The sequence below is a fragment of the Rhinoraja longicauda genome, chromosome 6, assembly GCF_053455715.1.
Source record: "Rhinoraja longicauda isolate Sanriku21f chromosome 6, sRhiLon1.1, whole genome shotgun sequence".
NCBI classification, from domain to species: Eukaryota; Metazoa; Chordata; class Chondrichthyes; order Rajiformes; family Arhynchobatidae; genus Rhinoraja; species Rhinoraja longicauda.
Window position 1 is genome coordinate 15,270,673 of NC_135958.1, and position 21,397 is coordinate 15,292,069.

The 21,397-nt window shown below is 42.6% G+C and overlaps 1 protein-coding gene across 1 annotated transcript in view; it reads right to left on the bottom strand.

The window, feature by feature from the left end:
- Positions 1-310: 310 nt before the first annotated feature.
- LOC144594807 (mixed lineage kinase domain-like protein) overlaps positions 311-21,397 on the bottom strand; it is a 33,218-nt gene continuing 12,131 nt past the window's right edge. The window contains exons 3-11 of the mRNA XM_078401680.1: positions 16,388-16,495; positions 13,472-13,649; positions 13,283-13,380; positions 9,886-10,021; positions 8,597-8,681; positions 8,340-8,482; positions 6,180-6,229; positions 3,217-3,357; positions 311-608 (exon numbers count right to left, since the gene is read on the bottom strand). Of these exons, the coding sequence (XP_078257806.1) occupies positions 541-608; positions 3,217-3,357; positions 6,180-6,229; positions 8,340-8,482; positions 8,597-8,681; positions 9,886-10,021; positions 13,283-13,380; positions 13,472-13,649; positions 16,388-16,495 (1,007 nt within the window). The 3' untranslated portion in view covers positions 311-540. The remainder of the gene's footprint in view (positions 609-3,216; positions 3,358-6,179; positions 6,230-8,339; positions 8,483-8,596; positions 8,682-9,885; positions 10,022-13,282; positions 13,381-13,471; positions 13,650-16,387; positions 16,496-21,397) is intronic.

The following is a 21,397-nucleotide window of genomic DNA, read 5'->3' on the forward strand; positions in this document are numbered from 1 at the left end:
ACACCCCTGACCCCAGATTACCACAGAAATGTTTCCTGCATTTTCTATTTCTATTTAATTAATCAGTAGCTTTTTTTTTGCTCTGCACAGGCAGCATCCGTGGTCAGGATTGAACCCGGGTGTCTGGCGCTGTAAGGCAGCATCAATATTTTCTTAAATCTAAAGTTTTCCTCCTCCCTGTCAACCAAACAACAATTTTTGTATTATTTGCAAATTTCTCAATCATGTAAATACTGTGAACAATTAAGGAAGTCACTCTCAGAGCGTTGGACAATGGAAAGTACTTTATTTCTGTTAGATACAAGGAACTGCAGATGCTGATTTACAAAAATAATGACAGAAAGTGCTGGAGTAACCGAAGAGGTCAGGCAGCATCTCCGGAGAACATAGATAGGTCTGGAAGCACTAATGGCTGTGGTAGCGAGTCTGGGTTAGAACATGGTCGCGTAGAACAGGAGATCTGCAGGATGCCTGAACAAATGCTATCGCCTCGACCTAGCCAAACATAAGTGGAGTGTAGAGATCAGATGGGTGCTTGATTCAGTCCCTTGCTTCTTTGGTTATTTCAGTGATTCTCTTTAGAATATTCTTCAGCCTGTCCATGATAGCTGAAAGCAAGAAGAGAGGTTACGTGTGACTGTGTATGAAAATCTCAGGGTTTTATCAATACACTCCCCAGGTAATGGGCAGAGCCCCTTAAACAAATTCTTCACATTGTAGAGACTGTAGAACAATCATAGCTTGGACATACAAAATGTGCTGCTCCTTTATGTTTGGTAGTGCATAGTCACTGAAATTGGTCCGAAGTGCTTTGAATCACTTCAACTGGAGAGCACACAGTGTACATCAGCTACTGAAAATTATGGTTTGGAAATTTTCATCAGGTTTAAGCCTTGGTTGTCTTTAGACTTTACTTCAGACTTTAGAGATACAGCGTAGAGATTCCACCGGGTGCTGCCTTGCCAACAGTTTGTCTCGTCCCTTCTTTGTTGTTTTTTTAGTTTGTGTTAAATGTATGTTTTAATGTTCTTTAGCTTGTTTTATGTGGGGGGTGGGTTGGGGGAAACTTTTTTTTAAATCTCTTACCGTGACAGAGATGTGATTTTTGTCCGTATCGTATCTCTGTGCGGCAGAACGCACCATGGGAACTACACTCGTCCCCCTGCAGGACCTATACATCAGGAGGTGCAGATCCAGAGCAAGCAAGATCATGAGGGACCCCTGCCACCCCAGTAACGGACTGTTCCAGATGCTACGGTCAGGCAAACGCCTCCGCTGTCACGCTGTGAAAACGGAGAGGATGAGACGGAGCTTCTTCCCACAGGCCATCAGGACTGTCAACTTTGATAACCCCAGAGACTAAATTTTTGTCGACACTTTTTGTGCTATGTTTAGTAACTTATTAACTTTATTTATATGCTGTAACTGTAATTCTTTTTGTGCACAACCCGCAGGCATTGCCACTTTCATTTCACTGCACATCCAGTATGTGTATGTGACAAATAAATTTGACTTGACTTGACTTGACTGCGGCCTAACACAGAGGAACTGGCGGCCTTTGCTGGAGATCGATTTTGGGAGCTCCAACTGCGGGAGCCTGCAGGACTTAACATCGGGGAGCTGGCGATCCCTGTTGGGGATCGACCTCGGAAGCTCCAAGCCGCAGGAGCTTTGACCGCCCCAAAACGGGAGCTTCGATCGTCCCGACTGCGGGTGGTTCGACTGCCCTGACCGCGGGGGAATAAAGAGGAAGAAGTTTGGACTTTATTGCCTTCCATCACAGTGAGGAATATAGGGAATCCGCTGTGGTGGATGTTTATGTTAACTAACTTATGTAGTTGTGTGTCCTGGTGCTTTTTTTTTAAAGCATAGCTGTATGGTAATTCGAGTTTCACTGTACCTTAATTGATACACGTGACAATAAACAGACATTTGAACCTTTGAAACAGGTCCTTCGACCCACCGAGTCCACACCGACCAGCAATCACCCCGTACACTTGCACTATCCTGCACACTGGGGACAATTTACAATTTATAGAAGCCAATTAACCTACAAACATGTATGGCTTTGGAGTGTGGGAGGAAACCGGAACTCCCGGAGAAATCCCACGTGGTCACAGGGAGAATGTACAAACTCTGTACAAACAGCACCCATAGACAGGATCGAACCCAGGTCTCTGGTGCTGTAAGGCAGCAACTCTACCGCTGTGCCACTGTGCCACCATTGTCCTGCGGCTGGATACATTTCTGGAGATTTCATCACGCGACATCCTATTTCCAACTGTTCCACCTCACCCTCCTGGTGATGACCCAATATGTTCCAATGCCTTTGGAATGCAAACACACTCCTTCCTTGACAGCGAACATCTTTTTGCCCCTCTCTCAGACTTTTAAGCTTTTTAGAAAGTGTTCAAAGAGATAAATGGTCCAATTCTTTTCCCAGGCTGCTGACCGCAGTGTCCAGGAGATTAAGATTTAATTCTTGGTGATTCTAGAGTAATGCTGGGAAGCTGGGATTCCTCCACTCTTGAGGGTGCTTCATGCACTGGTCTGCTTTCAGTAGTACATCAGATGTAAGAAGAAGCCATCAAGAGATAGAAACATAGAAAATAGGTGCAGGAGTAGGCCATTCGGCCCTTTGAGCCAGCACCGCCATTCAATGTGATCATGGTTGATCATCCACAATCAGAACCCCGTTCCTTCCTTCTCCCCATATCCCTTGATTCCGCTAGCCATTCTTTTGAATGCATCCAGTGAATCGGCCTCTACTGCCTTCTGAGGCAGAGAATTCCACAAATTCATAACTCTCTAGGTGAAAATGTTTTTCCTCATCTCAGTTCTAAATGGCCTACCCCTTATTCTTAAACTGTGGCCCCTGGTTCTGGACGCCCCCAACATCGGGAACAGGTTTCTTGCATCTAGCTTGCCCAATCCCTTAATAATTGTAGATGTTTCTATAAGATCCCCTCTCATCTTTGTAAATTCCAGTGAATACAAGCCCAGTCATTCCATTCTTTCATCATATGACAGTCCCGCCATCCCGGGAATTAACCTTGTGAACCTACGCTACACTCCTTCAATAGCAAGATTGCCCTTCCTAAAATTCTCTCTGCTGGTGTCTTGATTTCTCACACCTCAATTTGGGCCCAGACTAGTCTATCTGCGGCTTCCCGTAAATTTACATTTATAATCTCCAATTGCAAAAGCAATGCCTACCTCCAGCCTTTGGACGCTCAAAGGGATCATAAGCGCGGCATTCATCGATCAGCTCACAAAGCTCCTTGGGGCAGTCACTTGGCAGAGGCTCGCGGACTCGTTCCTCACAGATCTTTTTGTGGATCTCTTGATCGCTGCAATCTACACAAAGAGGGTGTACTTTAAACCAGTTATGATAGTTCACTATTCTTCACTGTTGTGAGACCCGAGTCATTATTTGTATCAGAACTTCACGAGCTGCAAAAAACCTGCTGGACCCTGTTCAACGTACTCTATAGAGTCATAATCCAAGGGCTCCTTCCTCAAACCCAGTGAGCATGTTGAGATGGACCAGGCTAAATGATAAAGCCCAGATTTGCAGCAACCTGGCACGTGATGGAATTAAGAGAAGGCACACTGCCCAATATATGGTGTGGGGTGATAAATGTGAATTGCATGGATGAAGAAGTGATGAACTATGTAGAAAGATGTCTATAGTCTATAACTGGACAGTAAAATGACAAATGGAGTTCATTCATTGTTCACCCAGCGATTTGTGAGATTGTGCATTTGGGGAGGTAAAACAAATCAAGGAAATTTACATTAAATGGGGCAATATTGAGAAAGAGAAACTCAAATACCTTAAACAGAGAATGTGTGTCCATAGATCCATAAATGAAGCAAAATAGTTCAATAAGGTGGAGGAAAAGGCATTTGGGTTAATTTCCTTTATTAGGCAAGGGGTAGAATATCTGAGCAGTGAGATTATGCTGAACTATATGGAGCTTTTTCGGCCACAGTTTGAGTACTGTTTACAGTTCTGTTCACCATATTACAGGAAGGATGTGGTTGCACTGGAGAGGATGCACAGGGGATGTATAAGGATTTTTCCAGGACGAGAACATTTTTGCTATGAGGAGATTTAATAAACTAAGTCTGTTTTCTTTGAGAGACATGGGGTGAGTGGAGAATTAATTGCGATATACACATTAAGAAGCATGGTGGGATTAAATAAATGAGGAGGACCTATTTCCCTCAACAGAGGGATCATAAACCAGGACCATGGACTTAAAGTAATTGGTTGAAGGATTAGAGGGGAGATGAGGAAGTAATCTTTCACAGAAAGATCCGAAACTCACTGCCTGAAAGAGTGTTTGAGGTAGAAACCATCATCACATATAAACAGAACTTTGTTAATCACTTGAAGAACAGTGGCTTAAAGGTCTACAGAACAAGTGATGGATGTGTGTTTATCCTTGTCAGCTTTACATCAACTGGTACAGACACAGTGGGGCCAAATGGCCTCTGTCCGTGTGGTAATTTTTCTCTGGTTCTATTTGGAGATTGTTGGACGCTGTGAATAATTGAACCTAAAACAAAATGGAACTGGTGCAGGGATTGGATCGCAAATAGGAATTTAAATGATGGGAGTGGATTACATTTTTCACTGGGAGCCAAGAGTTCTCCAATTAAGCTTAATTACGAAGTTGAAATCATCAATCAAGGCGGTTCATAAATTATTTTCTGTTCATAAATCTCCTGTTTGGGATTCAAATCCATAAGCTTTTAGCTGAACATTAGCTTGGAGGCGACAAGGAAACAGGATTATTCTAGCGTCAGAAAATTTATTCTGCGGGTTTTCCATCCACAGCCAATCTGTGTGACAGACTGATTGACAAGAAGGTAGGCAGGAAAATTGCTCGCAAGGCAGAAAGTCTTGCAGTGAAAAGGTGTGAGATGAGAAAAAGGTAAGTTGAGGTCATGCGTGAAGGAGGGGATGACAAGCCTGCCAAGGCAGTGGTTAGACATGGACCTAGCTGTAAACTAGAAGAATGCCTAAAATTAGGTCATACAGCTTCATTCAAATACTTAAATAACCACCCACTGTCAGCAGTGAGATTGGTCACTCTCTCCTCACCCTACTTCTGTAAAAACAGAATGTAAGGTTAATTTTCTGTTTCAGATTGATGATATTTTATTCGCCTGTGCAAATCAAACACACCTGTATTTGTTCATTTAAAGTTTCTCTTTTCAATGCAGCACATACATAGAAACATAGAAAGTAGGTGCAGGAGTAGGCCATTCAGCCCTTCGAGCCTGCACCGCCATTCAATATGATCATGGCTGATCATCCAGCTCAGTAACCTTCTCTCCATACCCCCTGATTCCTTTAGCAAAAAGGGCCACATCTAACTCCCTCTTAAATATAGCCAATGAACTGGCCTCAACTACCTTCTGTGGCAGAGAATTCCACAGACTCACCACTCTCTGTGTGAAGAAATGTTTTCTCATCATACATACTCCTTCTTAACACCCATTGCTCCTACCCCACCACACCGAGCAACTGTTAATATCAGAATTCTAGCACAGGCTCAGGGCATTTATTCAAATAATTCAATACCAGCAAAAGGTTAAAGGAGTTTGCATGCAAAGCATTGCCACAGAGTGTGAAAACAATGGAACTTTACTACCCACAATTAGATATCACTCACCTGGCACACCACAACATAACCAAATAGCATGACACAACACCAGCCACAGCATGTAACATCACGACAACCAAACAGCAAAGCACTCAGACTCGATGTGACACCATCGATAACCAGACACCATTCACTAGGCATGAGATTATACCCACAGCGTGGGACAACACTCAAGCCAGACAGCACTTATCAGGCATAAGACAACCCCTAGCCAGTGCATGATATCATCTATAAGGGGCTACCTTTCATTTGGCATGATAGAAACCCTAGCCAGCAGATGACACTACTCATAACCTAATACCATTCATCAGGCGAGAGACAACATCCAGCCATTGAATGACACCAGGCATAACCAGATAGCATGCATTAGACATAATCCCATACCCAGCCAGTGTATGACATTGCCCATAACCAGATAACATTCATTGGGCATAAGATTACATATAGAGCCAGACAGCAGGGAAGCAAAGATAAGTAGGAGATAGTAGATTTTTCCGTTACCTTTGAAAGGTGTTTTACTGCTTGCTATTTCCCAAAGAACAATCCCAAAACTGAAAGGAAAGAAACAGATATACTAAATCCTCATGATCCTTGACTGATAGGGGCATTGTGAACCAAAACATGGACACCATGGAAGTCTTCTAGTTTATATCTATTACATCACCCAAATAAATGTAAATATGCCTTATAATATTCTACAAATGTAAACATTCAGTAACAAGTTTAAATACAAAAAAATTGTATTACTTATCAAACTACTTCCATTAAAACTTCCAATGGATTAATTTTGATATCTATTGGGTACAGCTGTGAAAGCAAAGACTGGCCTCTAGTAGAATAACACATAGCAATAGAAGGGAATCGTTTGACACAATTGAATTGGAAGCTGATAATAGACAATAAACAATAGGTGCAGGAGTAGGCCATTCAGCCCTTCGAGCCAGCACCACCATTCAGTGTGATCATGGCTGATCATTCTCAATCAGTACCCCGTTCCTGCTTTCTCCCCATACCCCCTGACTCTGCTATCCTTAAGAGCTCTATCTAGCTCTCTCTTGAATGCATTCAGAGAATTGCCCTCCACTGCCTTCTGAGGCAGAGAATTCCACAGATTTACAGCTCTGACTGAAAAAGTTTTTCCTCATCTCCGTTCTAAACTGATCATCGTACTTACATGGATACTGATTGGTGTACACTGTGTACATGTTCAGTAAAGCTCTGATAGCTGGTATCCCATTGTTCGGAAATCTTTAGTGATTTGACATCAGGCTCCCAGGTGCTGATTATACTGCTCCTTTTAACTCACTGGGATCACAGTTCCTGCACTTCCTTTAAACTCATTGGGGGCCCGATTCCTGCTCTTCCTTTAAATTCACTGGGGTCCTGCTTCCAAAGATCCCTTGAAACCCACTAAGTTCTGTTTCTCACACTCTTTAAAATCACAATTACATTGAAAAAAATATTATACTACTACGTAACATCTGAAAAAAAGTGAATTAAAAGTATTTTATTTGGAATAACATCCAATAGTTTGAATACATCTTCCAGTCCAGCACCATCAAAGTCTTGAGTGTGCCTGATTAATTGAGTTTTACTGCACTCCTACTGGGGTGAGCAGTGGACCCTAAATAGGGCTGTTCAGTCATGGGTTCCTTCTGCTTCAATGCAAGACTCAGTCGCCCAGCGACTGACTCCAGCACAGGCCGACTGTGTGCCAGTTTGTGGCTAGGAGCTGCCAGGTGATCACTCTCCTGCTCCTCTCACTATTTGCTAGTCGCCACAAGTCTTTAACTGGAATGTACAAGTGGTATGGCCCTCCAAGTGGATTCCTGTGTGTGACATTTTTTAACATGGGGAGACTGGTGTGCCGAAAGCCACCACACAGTCACTGACAGCGACAGCCCCGGGTTCTATCAGCATGGACTCCATGATGGTTGGGAATCACTCCCTGTTGCAGTCATCTTCCACCTTCTCAGCCATGGTGGTGCTTCACCTCCTACCCAACCACCACCCTCCGCTTGTTTCACCATTCTTCTTTTGTCACGCTTATCAGTAACCTCTTCCTCAACCTGGCTGCCATGGGTGCCAGGAGCATAGCTTCAGACAATGTAGCTCATGGGATCCTAGGCACACACAGGTTTCTCCAACAGACAAGCTAATGATCTTAGGAGAAGTACATTTAGACACTTTTGTTAGAAAAGAATTCAAGAACCTCATGAGAACGCAGACCAGACCTTTAGATTGCCAATCAGTGGATAACAAGGACTGGGGATAAAATTGGGATTGATATCTGATAATTATTGTCCATGAAATCCCAACTCATTGCAAAATCGCCACCGACTCCTGCCTTACACTCCCGAGCTTCCACAGCAAACTAATGTATTGGTAGGCCCTGCAATTCGATTCATTACACATTGATTCCTGACAATCAGCTATAAAGTAATACAAGTAAACAGTCTAGATTAATCTTTTTAAAATCATGATATCATTGTCTTTATTGGCGCTAGAAATGCCCTCTCAGTTACACATCAATCCCAACCTGTGGCATGAAAGATTAAACCCCCATTACTTGCTACCCTCTTACAGACTCGCAGCTTTGGCTCCAATACCATCTGTACCTGGTGTGATTTGTGCATTATTTTCTCCAGCTTAAACTCTCACCTGTACACCTCACAGGGCTTGTCGTATGGGTAGTTGATGTTGCTCATTTGCTGTGGTGAGATGTACGGTAACTGGGATTTCTGGCTGGTGGTGCTGATTCGTCGGATTGAGGTCTCTGTCTTTGCCAAGTCCATGCCCCCCAGCTAAGGCAGGAAGAGAGAAAAAAATGCTCCAGTATTTTCTGTGCTTTTGAGTGAGCCAAATGTCAGAACTAGAATTAATTTTTATGGTGGATGTTTATTGTTTTATTAGCTCACTTTCACTCTCAGACCGCTGTCAACCAGGAATCTGGTGCTGTCAATAGAGCAATGAAGTTTGAACTTCTCTGTTGATTGGTGCATCCTGCATCAAAGCAAAACACAACTGTAATAGTAAGCAAAAGACTCCATCTTACTGTTGGAAAACCAATCCAATCATGAATGAGCTGTCGGATCCCTATGTTCTTGTTAAATTACAAATAATGTAGAATAAACATGGGAGTGGCTGAGGAAGCTAAATGTCTCTTCTAGTTGCACAACGATGTTACAACATAACATCCATTTCCAGCTAATTAAAACAGTAGACCACACACCCACAGAGACATTACTGTTGAGAGAAAAGCTTCCTGTAGATATGCATCTTCACTTGGGATTCAAAGGGAACAAAAGAGTTCCATTACAGAAAAGTTCAATAGGATAGTTTTTTTACGAATGCAATGCCTCATGGTGCAGGGTACATGATACAGGATTGATGCACAATGCTGAGTGCAGGCATGCGCCAACAAAATGGATTGTTTGAATGCAGGGCCCAGGCTCTAGGTGGGAGTGAATGGTCAGCCAGTATCAGTCCAACGTGAAGCCCCGTTGCACATCCTTCAGTGCTCCCTAAAAACCTCTTTGATTCACCTTCAGTGACAGGTGTTTAAACTCCATTTTCTGTAACATTCTTTCCTGGACTGATTATGCTTTTACATTTTTTCTCTCAAAGCAATAATTTAGGAACAGGAGTTGGAAATTAAATCCCTTGATCCTCTCTGCCTTTCCAATAGATCATAACTAACATATACCTCAGTTTGTTTTCTTGAATTCTCTTTATTTCTCTTCATGAATTTATATGCCAAAAAACATTGGTCCGAAATTTCATTGACCCACATTCAATGACCCACAACTTTTTAAGACCATAATTCCAGATTTCAGTCTATCTTTGATTGAAAATGTGCCTTTGAATTTCATTCCCAGATAGTCCCGTTCTAATTCTTACTCTGGATTTCCCAAGCAGAGAAAGTGGTTTCTCCGATCAAATTTGCTTTCCATTTGAAACATTTTGATGAGAAACCATCTTTCTTAGTGCTGCTATTGTTTCTCTTCAGAGAAGCCCCTGTGATGTTCTAATGATTTTAAAAGGTTCACGGTTGCAATTCCTGTCATGTACTCAGTGCCAACATGTTGGAATCAGCACCCTAAACCACTGTCTATAATCTGTGTTTTGGATTAAGGTACAGAATTCAGTTGAGATGCAGGATAATCTCTGCATTGCCCCCGCCTATAACGCCACAAAGAACAGCTACCTGTACAAGCCACAGGCTGCATCCAATGCCATGTGAACACGACTCTGCCAGCTGAGATGCCATTTGCCTTCCAGAAAACTGTGCAAACTGCCATGCTCACAATACTCCATCGCAATCAGGAATTCAGGGCTGGGACCTGTGAGAAAATCAGTAGTTATTCAACTGTACTACAATCATTCTATGATTTATTGCGCTCTTGGTGGTGTTTAGACAGAAATGAAACGGCTTGTGAATCCAACTATTTATCTCAGATGTAAATGCATTTTGGCTCAGTAAAATCTTTTTTTAATTTTAATTAATTTTGATCCAATCTGGTGTGAGTGATCTTTGTGTAGTTCTTACCTTGACACTCCCAACTGCTGAAAGAGTTTCAGGACTGAAAGGGTTAAGAGCGAGTGCAGTGGCGCATGTCCGAGCATGTCTTAACACGAGGGGCTTTGTTTCAAGGGTGTTGATGATGAAAGAGGAATGTGACCTCCCCCCTTATAAATAAGCAGGGCTTTGGATCGGACCTTTGTGTGGGACCACGAGGGACAGAGAGTATGTCGCCATACTCGAGTTGCTCACCCACACCCGCATGCGTGAATAAAAAGGCATTGTTTCATTATTAAGGTGTCCAATGTGGTTTGTTGTCTGAAAGGGCAGATTGAACTTTAACATTGACGTAGTTGGCAGGATCTCGCTGGGACCATCTCCGACGACTGAGTACGCGGCTGCAGTCTGACCAGGACCTCGAAGGGAGTAAAGTGCACTATCGGATCCATTGAGTCTGAACTACTGAGCAAGTTCCCGGGAACACCATGGTCCCTCGTCTGAGGTAGATCTGGTTCCCTGCCGAGAGCCTCATAGAAGACAACACCGGGTAAGAAAGTTTTATGAATTGGTCAGTTCAAATTGTGTAACCAGTCTCAGGGAGGCTGGGGTCTGAGTCTATTAGAGAAGTAATTTTTTTGTGTATTGGTCAGTGCAGACTACGTTAAACTAGTTTCCCGGAGAGCAAACTGGGGTCTGTGGTAATTTATTTGTGAATTGGTCAGTGCAGACTATGTTAAGCTAGTTTCCCGGAGAGGAAAGTGGGGTCTGTTGTAAATTGGTAGTAATAATAGGGTGAAAATGGCACAAGCCCTGGATAAGAGTGATGGTGGAACTCCAGTACAGCACATGTGTTACTTAGACCCAGAAAAACGAAAATATTTTTTTTTTTAAAGGAAAAGAATACGGTTGGCCAACAGAATAATAAACAGTTGGTAATGCAAAAACGGAAACCGAAGCAAAATAACCACAGGGGTCCCCTTGTCTGGCATGGTGACCCTGTTTATAGAAGAGGGGGATGAGGAACAATATCGGGAATGGTGTAGGCCATCTCCCCCATATGTCCCTGGCCACCAGCCCCTAGGAGCAGGAACTCCCCCACTAAGATCCTGTCGGGAGGGGCTACTGCACCCCCCACAGGAAAGGGCACCCCCAGAAGAAGATGATACCGATAGTGACTGGACAATTCTGCCTGGACAGTTTCACAATTTTGTTTGCTGAGGAACGTTGGCTTAATGGACCAAAAATGAGTGAAATTTAATTTCTAGAATGTACCTTTGCTCCGAAAGGGAACTCTGACTTTGACAGAGTAAAACCAAATAAAGCAATAGATATAATTTGGAATGCTTCACATATGAACCATAGATCAACTGAATGGTATTCCAGCAATGAAGTGATAAATGCTCTCAAACACCAACAAAGGCTGAAAATAAATTCAAAATGTTATCCATGATTTGCCACTCTTCGTCAAGTACTTTGTTTGAGTCAGTGCTAAACATGAAAGAGTAGTGTTCCCCAACAAACTGTGAGCTGTGGAAAGAGCATAATGCAGAGTTGGTATCTGTATTGACAGTTCATTGCAAGAATGTATTCCCACCAAGTTTTAAAACGCTGATAGAGAATCCAGAGAGAACAGGCCTTAATAAAATGGAGGAAGAGGACACTCTGGAGTGGCACATGACTAATTGTGGTTAAACTGGTGTGGATATCAATGACTAATTCCCAGGAGCTACAAATTGCCAGGACACCGGGGTCTGGGCGAAAGGGAGAGATTGAGTGGGCTGGATCTCTATTCCTTGGAGCACAGGAGGATGAGGGGTGATCTTATAGAGGTGTATAAAATCACGAGAGTAATAGATCGGGTAGACACACAGAGTCTCTTGCTCAGGGTATGGGAATCAAGAACCAGAGGACACAGGTTTCATGTGAGGGGGTTGGGGGGGGGGGGGGGGATCGGGGAGGGGGAAGGAAAGATTTAATAGGAATCTGATGGGTAACTTTTTCATACAAAGGGTGGTGGGTGTATGGAATGAGCTGCCAGAGGAGGTAGTTGAGGCAGGGACTATTGCAATGTTTAAGAGACAAATGTACACAATCGTTGACAGGTACATAGATAGGACAGGTTTAGAGGGATATGGTCCAAATGCAGGTAGGCGGGACTAGTGCAGATGGGACATTTTGTGTGGCGTGGGCAAGATGGGCCGAGGGGCCTATTTCCACGCCCTATGACTCTAGAAATATGGGAATTACAAATGATGACAGTCGGCCTTGCTCACCTTTTTCCACAATACAACAATGGAGTTGCTGAATAATCATGACAATGAATCTCCATCCTATCACCACCAGGCATAATGTGACTATACTATCTACATCTACAGGCTGAATTATAACAAGTCACCAAAGCTTCTTTGCATCTCCATCCATATGAGAGTAAAGCCAGAGGATGATCATCACCAATGAGTCAGACAATAAATCAGACACTCTGGAAAGAGTGTCGGACATTCAGACAAATGGCAAATGAAGTGAGAATCATAGAAAGAGACCTACCAGATGGTAATGTGAGAACTGGATGATGAGTAAGAAAGGATAATGCAGAGAGTGTCACTTCAATTCCACTTAATCTCTCTTCATTCATTTTCCTGCTCTACAGTCAGTACTGATTTGGCCCATGGGTACTTTTAATCTCCGAGCTCATGGCTCTGGAGTCTAATGCAAGGAGGATTAAGGCAGCACCATTCTGGAATCCTCAATATCAATATCAGCCATATATTTGCCTAATGGGGCAACTCTAAACATCATTCTCAAAGCAATAGCCTACAGTCAAATGTGACATGTGGACAGGACAGCAGGTACTGAATGAGAGAGAAGGAGATAATTTGGAAATTATAACAATAAAAAAGAAATAAAAAGGAAAGCAGCTTTCATTTAAAATTCCCAAGTTACAACAATTGCAAGATTACATCTCAAAAGTATTTTGTTAGCAGTAAAATGTTTTGGGAGGTTCTGAATTGAGAAAAGTACTTTTAATATGCTGGTCATTCTTTTCTGGCAACTCATTAAAAATCCACGCCTGAGGCTAACTTACTGGTTTGATCAATGCAGATTCCATAAATTCGCACAATATTTGGGGATTCAAAGTGCTTCATGGTTTCAGCTTCTTTGTGAAAAGTTTCACGTATTTCCCTGTGCAGGAAGGAAGAAAAAAAATCCATCAATCCATGTGTCAATGTGAATGTGGGAATAAAATCAGCATAAGTGCGCGATCCATACTTACTCCACATTGGAGAATCCAACATTATCAAACCGTTTAATCGCTACTGGAAATTTATGTAACGTTCCCTTGTAATATTTTGAATTATTGATTTTAGTTTCAAGCTTGGTCTCTATTTCAATGTCATCTCGTTTTAATTCCAGAATTCCCTGCACTGGGGGGGCTGAAGGTTTATCTTGGTCTACAGGAGGAGAGAGACATATTAGCATTTGGACTTGGTGATCACAGGAAAACATCAAGTTTCTCATATTTTTGTAGTCGTTCATTCCCAGAACAAAATGGTTGGATGCAGATGACCAAGCTGAGGGATCTAATCAATTGTAAATTAGTTAGATCAGTCAGCTCAACCATCTACCATAACCTCTCAAAGCTGGAAGATTGAGGGCAGCAATGCCAGACAAATGCCATCACCGACAGATTTCATTGTCATGCACTATTGTTATTGTTAATCTTTCACTGTCACTGGGTCAAAATCTTGGAGCTTGCAATAAAGTAGCATTGTGTGAGTATGTTCATGTTAGGTAGAGTTATTGGGTATATTCAGAAGGGAAGCAACTTTACAAATGTATTAAACAGAACATGTTTCTAATTCTACATAATTTGGGTTTATCTAGTAAGACCTGAATGTGTAAAACTGCTAACTACAAGCTGCAGTCTTAAATGTACACAGCTGTGGTTCTAAAATAAGTGGATGCAAGAGAGAAGTTAAGAAAGAAATTAGGAGGGCGAAAAGGGGCCATGAAATAACCTTGGCAGTCGGATTAAGAAAAATCCTAAACTGTTTTAGAAGTACATTAGAAACAAGAGGTAGTTAAGAAAAGCGCAGGTTCCTTCATGGACCAAAGGGGTAATCAATTTGAGAAGCCAAAGGATATGAATGAGGTCCTAAGTGAATACTTTTCATCAATGTTCACCAAGGAACAGGATGTGGAGGATAGAGAGATATTAGAGGTGTATGATGAAATTCTGGAGCAAGACTGTATCAGGAAGGAAGAAGGATTAGAAATTTTGGTGCCCATTATGGTGGATAAATCCCCAGTGCCTGATGGGACCTATCCCAAGATGTTAAGGGAAGAGGGGAGGACGTTGCCAGTGCTCGGATGGAAATGTCTGCTTCTTTGTTAGACATCACTGAGGTACCAAAAGACTGGAGGATATCTAATGGTGTCCCCTTTTTCAAAACGGGCGGTTTCTGCACCCTTTCCAAAGCCTCCACGTCATTTCTGTAATGGCGCAACCAGAACTGCACACAATACTCCAAAATTAGCCAAACCAAAGTTTTATAAAGCTGCAACACAACTTCATAAATCTTATACTCAATGCCCCGACCAATGAAAACAAGCATAACATACGCCGTCTTTACTACTCTAGCTACTTGTGCTTCTACTTTCAGAGAAGGTCATAAGTGATAGGAGTAGAATTAGGCCATTCGGCCCATCAAGTCTACTCGGCCATTCAATCATGGCTGATCTATCTCTCCCTCTTAACCCCATTCTCCTGCCTTCTCCCCACAACCTCTGACACCTGTACTGATCAAGAATCTATCTATCTGTGGACTATGGACTTGGACCCCAGCATCCCTCTGTACATCATTGCTGTTAAGGGTCTTGCTATTAACTGTACACTTTCCCCTTACATTCAACTTCCCAATGTATAAAACACCTCACACTTGCTCAGAATAAAATCCATCGGTCTTTTCTCCACCCACATCTGTACCTTTTGACAGCATTCCTCACTGTCTGCCATTTTTGGTGTCGTCTACAAACTTATTAACCAATTCATCTACATTTCTGTCCAAGTCGTTTACATATATCACAAACAACAAAGGTCTCAGCACAGATCACAGCAGAAAACCACTAGTCACAGATTTCCAGCCGGAATGACTTCCACCATTGCCCTATCCAGAAATTAGCCAATCCAGAATCTAAACAGCCAAGTCACCATGGATCCCATGCATCCTAATCTTCTGCATCTGCCTACCTTGAGGGACTTTATCAAATACCTTACTGAAATCCACGTGGACAACATCCACTGCATACAGGATGCAAAGATCCTCATCAAAGCCCCTAAAATTTCCCTTGCCTCACTCAATAACCTGCGCTAGATCCCATCAGACCCTGGTCATTTACCCACCTTAATGCTTTTTAAGAGACCCAACACCTTCTCCATCTTAGAACAGAATAGAATAGAGTAGAATAGCCTTTATTGTCATCCAAAAACATATTTTAGACAAAATTACATTACCCACAGTCAACAATGAGAGGCAATAAAAAAGAAAGCAATAAAACACACAATCACAAAAACCAGCATAAAACAAAAAACATCCATCACAGTGAGTCTCTTCCAGTCACCTCCTCACTGTGATGGAAGGCCAGAATGTCTTTCTCTTCCCTGCCGTCTTCTCCCGCGGTCAGGCAGTTGATGTTGCCATGTCGGGGCGGTCAGGGCTCCCGACATTGAAGCCCCCGCCGGGTGGTGGAAAGTACCGTGGCCCATTCCATGCCGCGCCTGACGGTGAAAGGTCCGCAGCGGGCCGACCCAAGCCTCGTTGTCCTCATTGTCAAAGATTGTATACCCTGCACTGATCTCACTATCCTCCATGTCCTTCCCTTTGGTGAATGCAGATGCAAAGTATTCATTTCGTACCTCACCATCTGACTGCAAGCATAAATCACTCCTTTATCCATGAGCAGTCCCATTTCTCCTTACTTACCATTTTATTTTTAATGTACATATGATAAGCATTGGGATTTTCATTATTCAAACTTGCCCGTAACATTTCATTATCCCTTTTCACCCTTCTAACTCCCTGCTTGAGTTCTTTCCTGCTTGCTTTATATTGTTTGGCTTGGGTGGCTGACAAGCAAAACAAATTTTGTGCTAAATCTATTGTCAAGTATTTTCCCTTTTTACACTCACATGACTCAATTATATGTTTGACGTCTTTCAGGTCCATTTTAATCTCTGCCAAGTTATCATTCACAGTCCCCACAGCCTGTTGAATTCTCTCTTCAATTGAATGCAACTCTGTAAAGTAAGATTAAGAGGTGTTAGCAGTCTCAGATTCTCTCACCAGATATGTTTTGACTGGCACAGATGCAATCATACCAAAGGAACAACATTTATTTCAGCTTTTAAGTGACACATCTTCTAGGAGTATTTTGGGAAACACAAAAAGCTTTTTTTTGGTTGTGTATGTAGCTTATGAAAAAATATTATGTTTTCATTATTAAATTATATCTGTGAACAGATGAGAATGAATTTGCCATACAGTTTTGTTCCGTTGAAAAAATTGAAATTCTTATTTTATTGGACCGTGAAAGTTTTTAGAAATCTTTTACCACTTTTCAACTGGGGGAATTCTAGAAAATTACTTTGAAATGAGTTTTTGGTTTAATTTGCTTTGCAGTGGTTATGTTCTCAGGACAATAAGATGTTGCAGCATGAATCCAAAGCCAGATGAAAGGTGATGAAGACATTGAATAATAAGCTGTAGCTCCCACATACAGTGTCCACTCATCATTTTGTCAGGGTCTCAGTGAAGATACATCAAATATGGGCCAAAAACAGAAACACTAGAAAAACTTAGCCAGCCAAGCAGGTTCTGTGGGACGAGAAACCAACCAGTCAATGTTTTGGGTCAGCAACCCTCCCTCAGATGCTGACTGGCTGAGATCTTCCAGAAATTATATTTTATTTTTGAGTTCTGGCATCTGCAGTTTTATTTGTTTTCCTCTCAAACATGATATTAGAAACCCCTTTTATCTTTGCTGGCCTGTGCAAGAAACTTTCCAAAATTAGACATGCAGATATAGCAGAGAATTCTGAGAAGAGGAGGAATAAGGATGATGGTGGAACAGTAATGGCAGGAATTTCTGGGCATAATCCAGAAGATGCAGGATCATTTCATTCCAAAGAGGAAGAAAGATTCTAATGGGAGTAGGAGGCAACCATGGCTGCCAAGGGAAGTCAAGGACAATATAAAACTAAAAGAGAAAACGTATAACATAGCAAAGATGAGTGGGAAACCAGAGGATTGGGATTCTTTTAAAGAACAACAGAAGGTAACTAAACAGGCAGAAGGTAACCAAATGGGGAGAAAAGATGAAGTACGAAGATAAGCTAGCCAAGAATATAGAGTAAAAGCTTCTTTAGGTATGTGAAAAGGAAAAGATTAGTTAACGCAAATGTGGGTCCCTTGAAGACAGAAACAGGTGAATTTATTATGGGGAACAAGGAAATGGCAGACGAGTTGAACAATAACTTTGGTTCTGTCTTCACAAACAATCTCCCAGAGGTTCTAGGGGACAGAAGATCTAGGGAGACGGAGGAACTGAAGGAAATTCACATTAGTCAGGAAATGATGTTGGGTAGACTGATGGGACTGAAGGTTGATAAATCCCCAGGGCCTGATGGTTTGCATCCCAGGGTGCTCAAGGAGGTAGTTCTAGAAAATATGGACGCATTGGTGATCATTTTCCAATATTCTATAGATTCTGGGTCAATTCCTGAGGATTGGAGGATAGCTAATGTTATTCTACTTTTTAAGAAAGGAGGGAGAGAGAAAACAGGGAATTATAGACCAGTTAAGGGCCTGTCCCACTTAGGCGATTTTAAGGTGACTGCCGGCGAACAGGCTGTCGCCGACAGTTTGCCGGGGTGTCGCGGGCATGATCGTGAGGAGCCTTACAAGAATCGTAGTGGATCTCAGTGTGTCGCTGAGAAATCAACTGGATTGAAATTTTGACAGGGGAGAGCCGGTGGATGTGGTGTGCCTCGACTTTCAGAAAGCCTTCGACAAGGTCCCACATAGGAGATTAGTGGGCAAAATTAGAGCACATGGTATTGGGGGTAGGGTACTGACATGGATAGAAAATTGGTTGACAGACAGAAAGTAAACAGTGGGGATAAATGGGTCCCTTTCAGAATGGCAGGCAGTGACTAGTGGGGTACTGCAAGGCTCGGTGCTGGGACCGCAGCTATTTACAATATACATTAATGACTTGGATGAAGGGATTAAAAGTACCATTAGCAAATTTGTAGATGATACAAAGCTGGGTGGTAGTGTGAACTGTGAGGAAGATGCTATGACGTTGCAGGGTGAATTGGACAGGTTGTGGGCGGATGCATGGCAGATGCAGTTTAATGTGGATAAGTGTGAGGTTATCCACTTTGGTGGTAAGAATAGGAAGGCAGATTATTATCTGAATGGTGTCAAGTTAGGAAAAGGGGACGTACAACGAGATTTGGGTGTCCTAGTGCATCAGTCATTGAAAGGAAGCATGCAGGTACAGCAGGCAGTGAAGAAAGCCAATGGAATATTGGCCTTCATAACAAGAGGAGTTGAGTATAGGAGCAAAGAGGTCTTTCTGCAGTTGTACGGGGCCCTAGTGAGACAGCACCTGGGGTACTGTGTGCAGTTTTGGTCACCAAATTTGAGGAAGGATATTCTTGCTATTGAGGGCATGCAGTGTAGGTGTACTAGGTTAATTCCCGGAATGGCGGGACTGTCATATGTTGAAAGACTGGAGCGACTAGGCTTGTATACACTGGAATTTAGAAGGATGAGAGGGGATCTTATCGAAACATCTAAGATTATTAAGGGGTTGGACACATTAGAGGCAGGAAACATGTTCCCAATGTTGGGGGAGTCCAGAACAAGGGGCCACAGTTTAAGAATAAGGGGTAGGCCATTTAGAATAGAGATGAGGAAAGATTTTTTCAGTCAGAGAGTTGTGAATCAGTGGAATTCTCTGCCTCAGAAGGCAGTGGAGGCCAATTCTCTGAATGCATTCAAGAGAGAGCTAGATGGAGCTCTGAAGGATAACGGAGTCAGGGGGTATGGGGAGAAGGCAGGAACGGGGTACTGATTGAGAATGATCAGCCATGATCACATTGAATGGTGGTGCTGGCTCAAAGGGCCGAATGGCCTACTCCTGCACCTATTGTCTATCGTCTATAACATGCCATTAGCTTTCTTCACTGCCTACTGTACTTGCATGATTACTTTCAGTGACTGATATACAAGAACACCCAGGTCTCATTGCACTTCCCCTTTTCCTAATCTGACACCATTCAGATAATAATCTGCCTTCTTGTTCTTGCCACCAAAGTGGATAATCTCACATTTATTCACATTATACTGCATCTGCCATGCATCTGCCCACTCACCCAACCTATCCAAGTCACCCTGCATCCTCATAGCATCCTTTTCACAGTTCACAATGCCACCCAACTTTGTGTCATCTGCAAATTTGCTACTGTTACTTTTAATTCCTTCATCTAAATCATTAATATATATTGCAAATAGCTGCGGTCCCAGCACCGAGCCTTGCGGGACCCCACTAGTCACTGCCTGCCATTCTGAAAGGGACCCATTTATCCCCACTGTTTGCTTTCTGTCTGTCAACCAATTTTCTATCCATGTCAGTACCCTACCCCCAATACCATGTGCTCTAATTTTGCCCACTAATCTCCTATGTGGGACCTTGTTGAAGGCTTTCTGAAAGTCGAGGCACACCACTTCAACCGGCTCTCCCCTGTCAATTTTCCTAGTTACATCCTCAAAAAATTTCCAGAAGAATAGTCAAGCATGATTTTCCCTTCGTAAATCCATGCTGACTCGGAACGATCCTGTTACTGCTATCCAAATGCTCCGCAATTTCATCTTTTATAATTGACTCCAGCATCATCCCCACCACTGATGTCAGACTAACTGGTCTATAATTTCCCGTTTTCTCTCTCCCTCCTTTCTTAAAAAGTGGGATAACATTAGCTACCCTCCAATCCACAGGAACTGATTCTGAATCTATAGAACATTGGAAAATGATCACCAATGCATCCACAATTTCTAGAGCCACCTCCTTTAGTACCCTGGGATGCAGACCATCAGGCCCTGGGGATTTATCAGCCTTTAGTCCCATCAGTCTACCCAACACCATTTCCTGCCTAATGTGGATTTCCTTCAGTTCCTTCGTCACACTAGGATCTCTGGCCACTAGAACATCTGGGAGATTGTTCGTATTTTCCTTAGTGAAGACAGATCCAAAGTACTCGTCTGCCATTTCCTTGTTCCCCATAATAAATTCCCCTACTTCTGTCTTCAAGGGACCCACATTTGCTTTGACTATTTTTTTCCTCTTCACATACCTAAAAAAGCTTTTACTATCCTCCTTTATATTATTGGCTAGCTTACCCTCGTACCTCATCTTTTCTCCCCGTATCTTCTATTGCTCTTTACAAAAGTGCCAATCCTCTGGCTTCCCACTCTTCTTTGCTATGTTGTACTTCTCTTTTATTTTTATGCTGTCCTTGACTTCCCTTGTCAGCCACGGGTGCCTCTTACTCCCCTTAGAATCTTTCCTCCTCTTTGGGATAAATCGATCCTGCTACTTCTGCATTATTCCCAGGAATACCTGCCATTGCTGTTCCACCGTCTTCCCTGCTAGGGCCTCCTTTCAGTCAATTCTTGCCAGCTCCTGCCTCATGCCTCTGTAATTCCCTTTGCTATACTGTAATACTGACACTTCCGATTTTCCCTTCTCCCTCTCAATTTGTAGAGTAAAACTTATCATATTGTGATCACTGCCTCCTAATGGCTCTATTACCTCGAGTCCCCTTATCAGATCAGGTTCATTACACAACACTAAGTCCAGAATTGCCTTCTCCCTGGTAGGCTCCAGTACAAGCTGTTCCAAGAATCCATCTCGGACGCACTCCACAAACTCTCTTTCCTGTGGTCCATTACCAACCTGATTTTCCCAGTCTATCTGCATGTTGAAATCTCCCATAACCACCGAGGCATTACATTTGTGACATGCCAATTTTAGCTCTTGATTCAACTTGCACCCTATGTCGAGGCTACTGTTTGGGGGTCTGTAGATAACTCCCATTAGGGTCCTTTTACCCTTACAATTCCTCATTTCTATC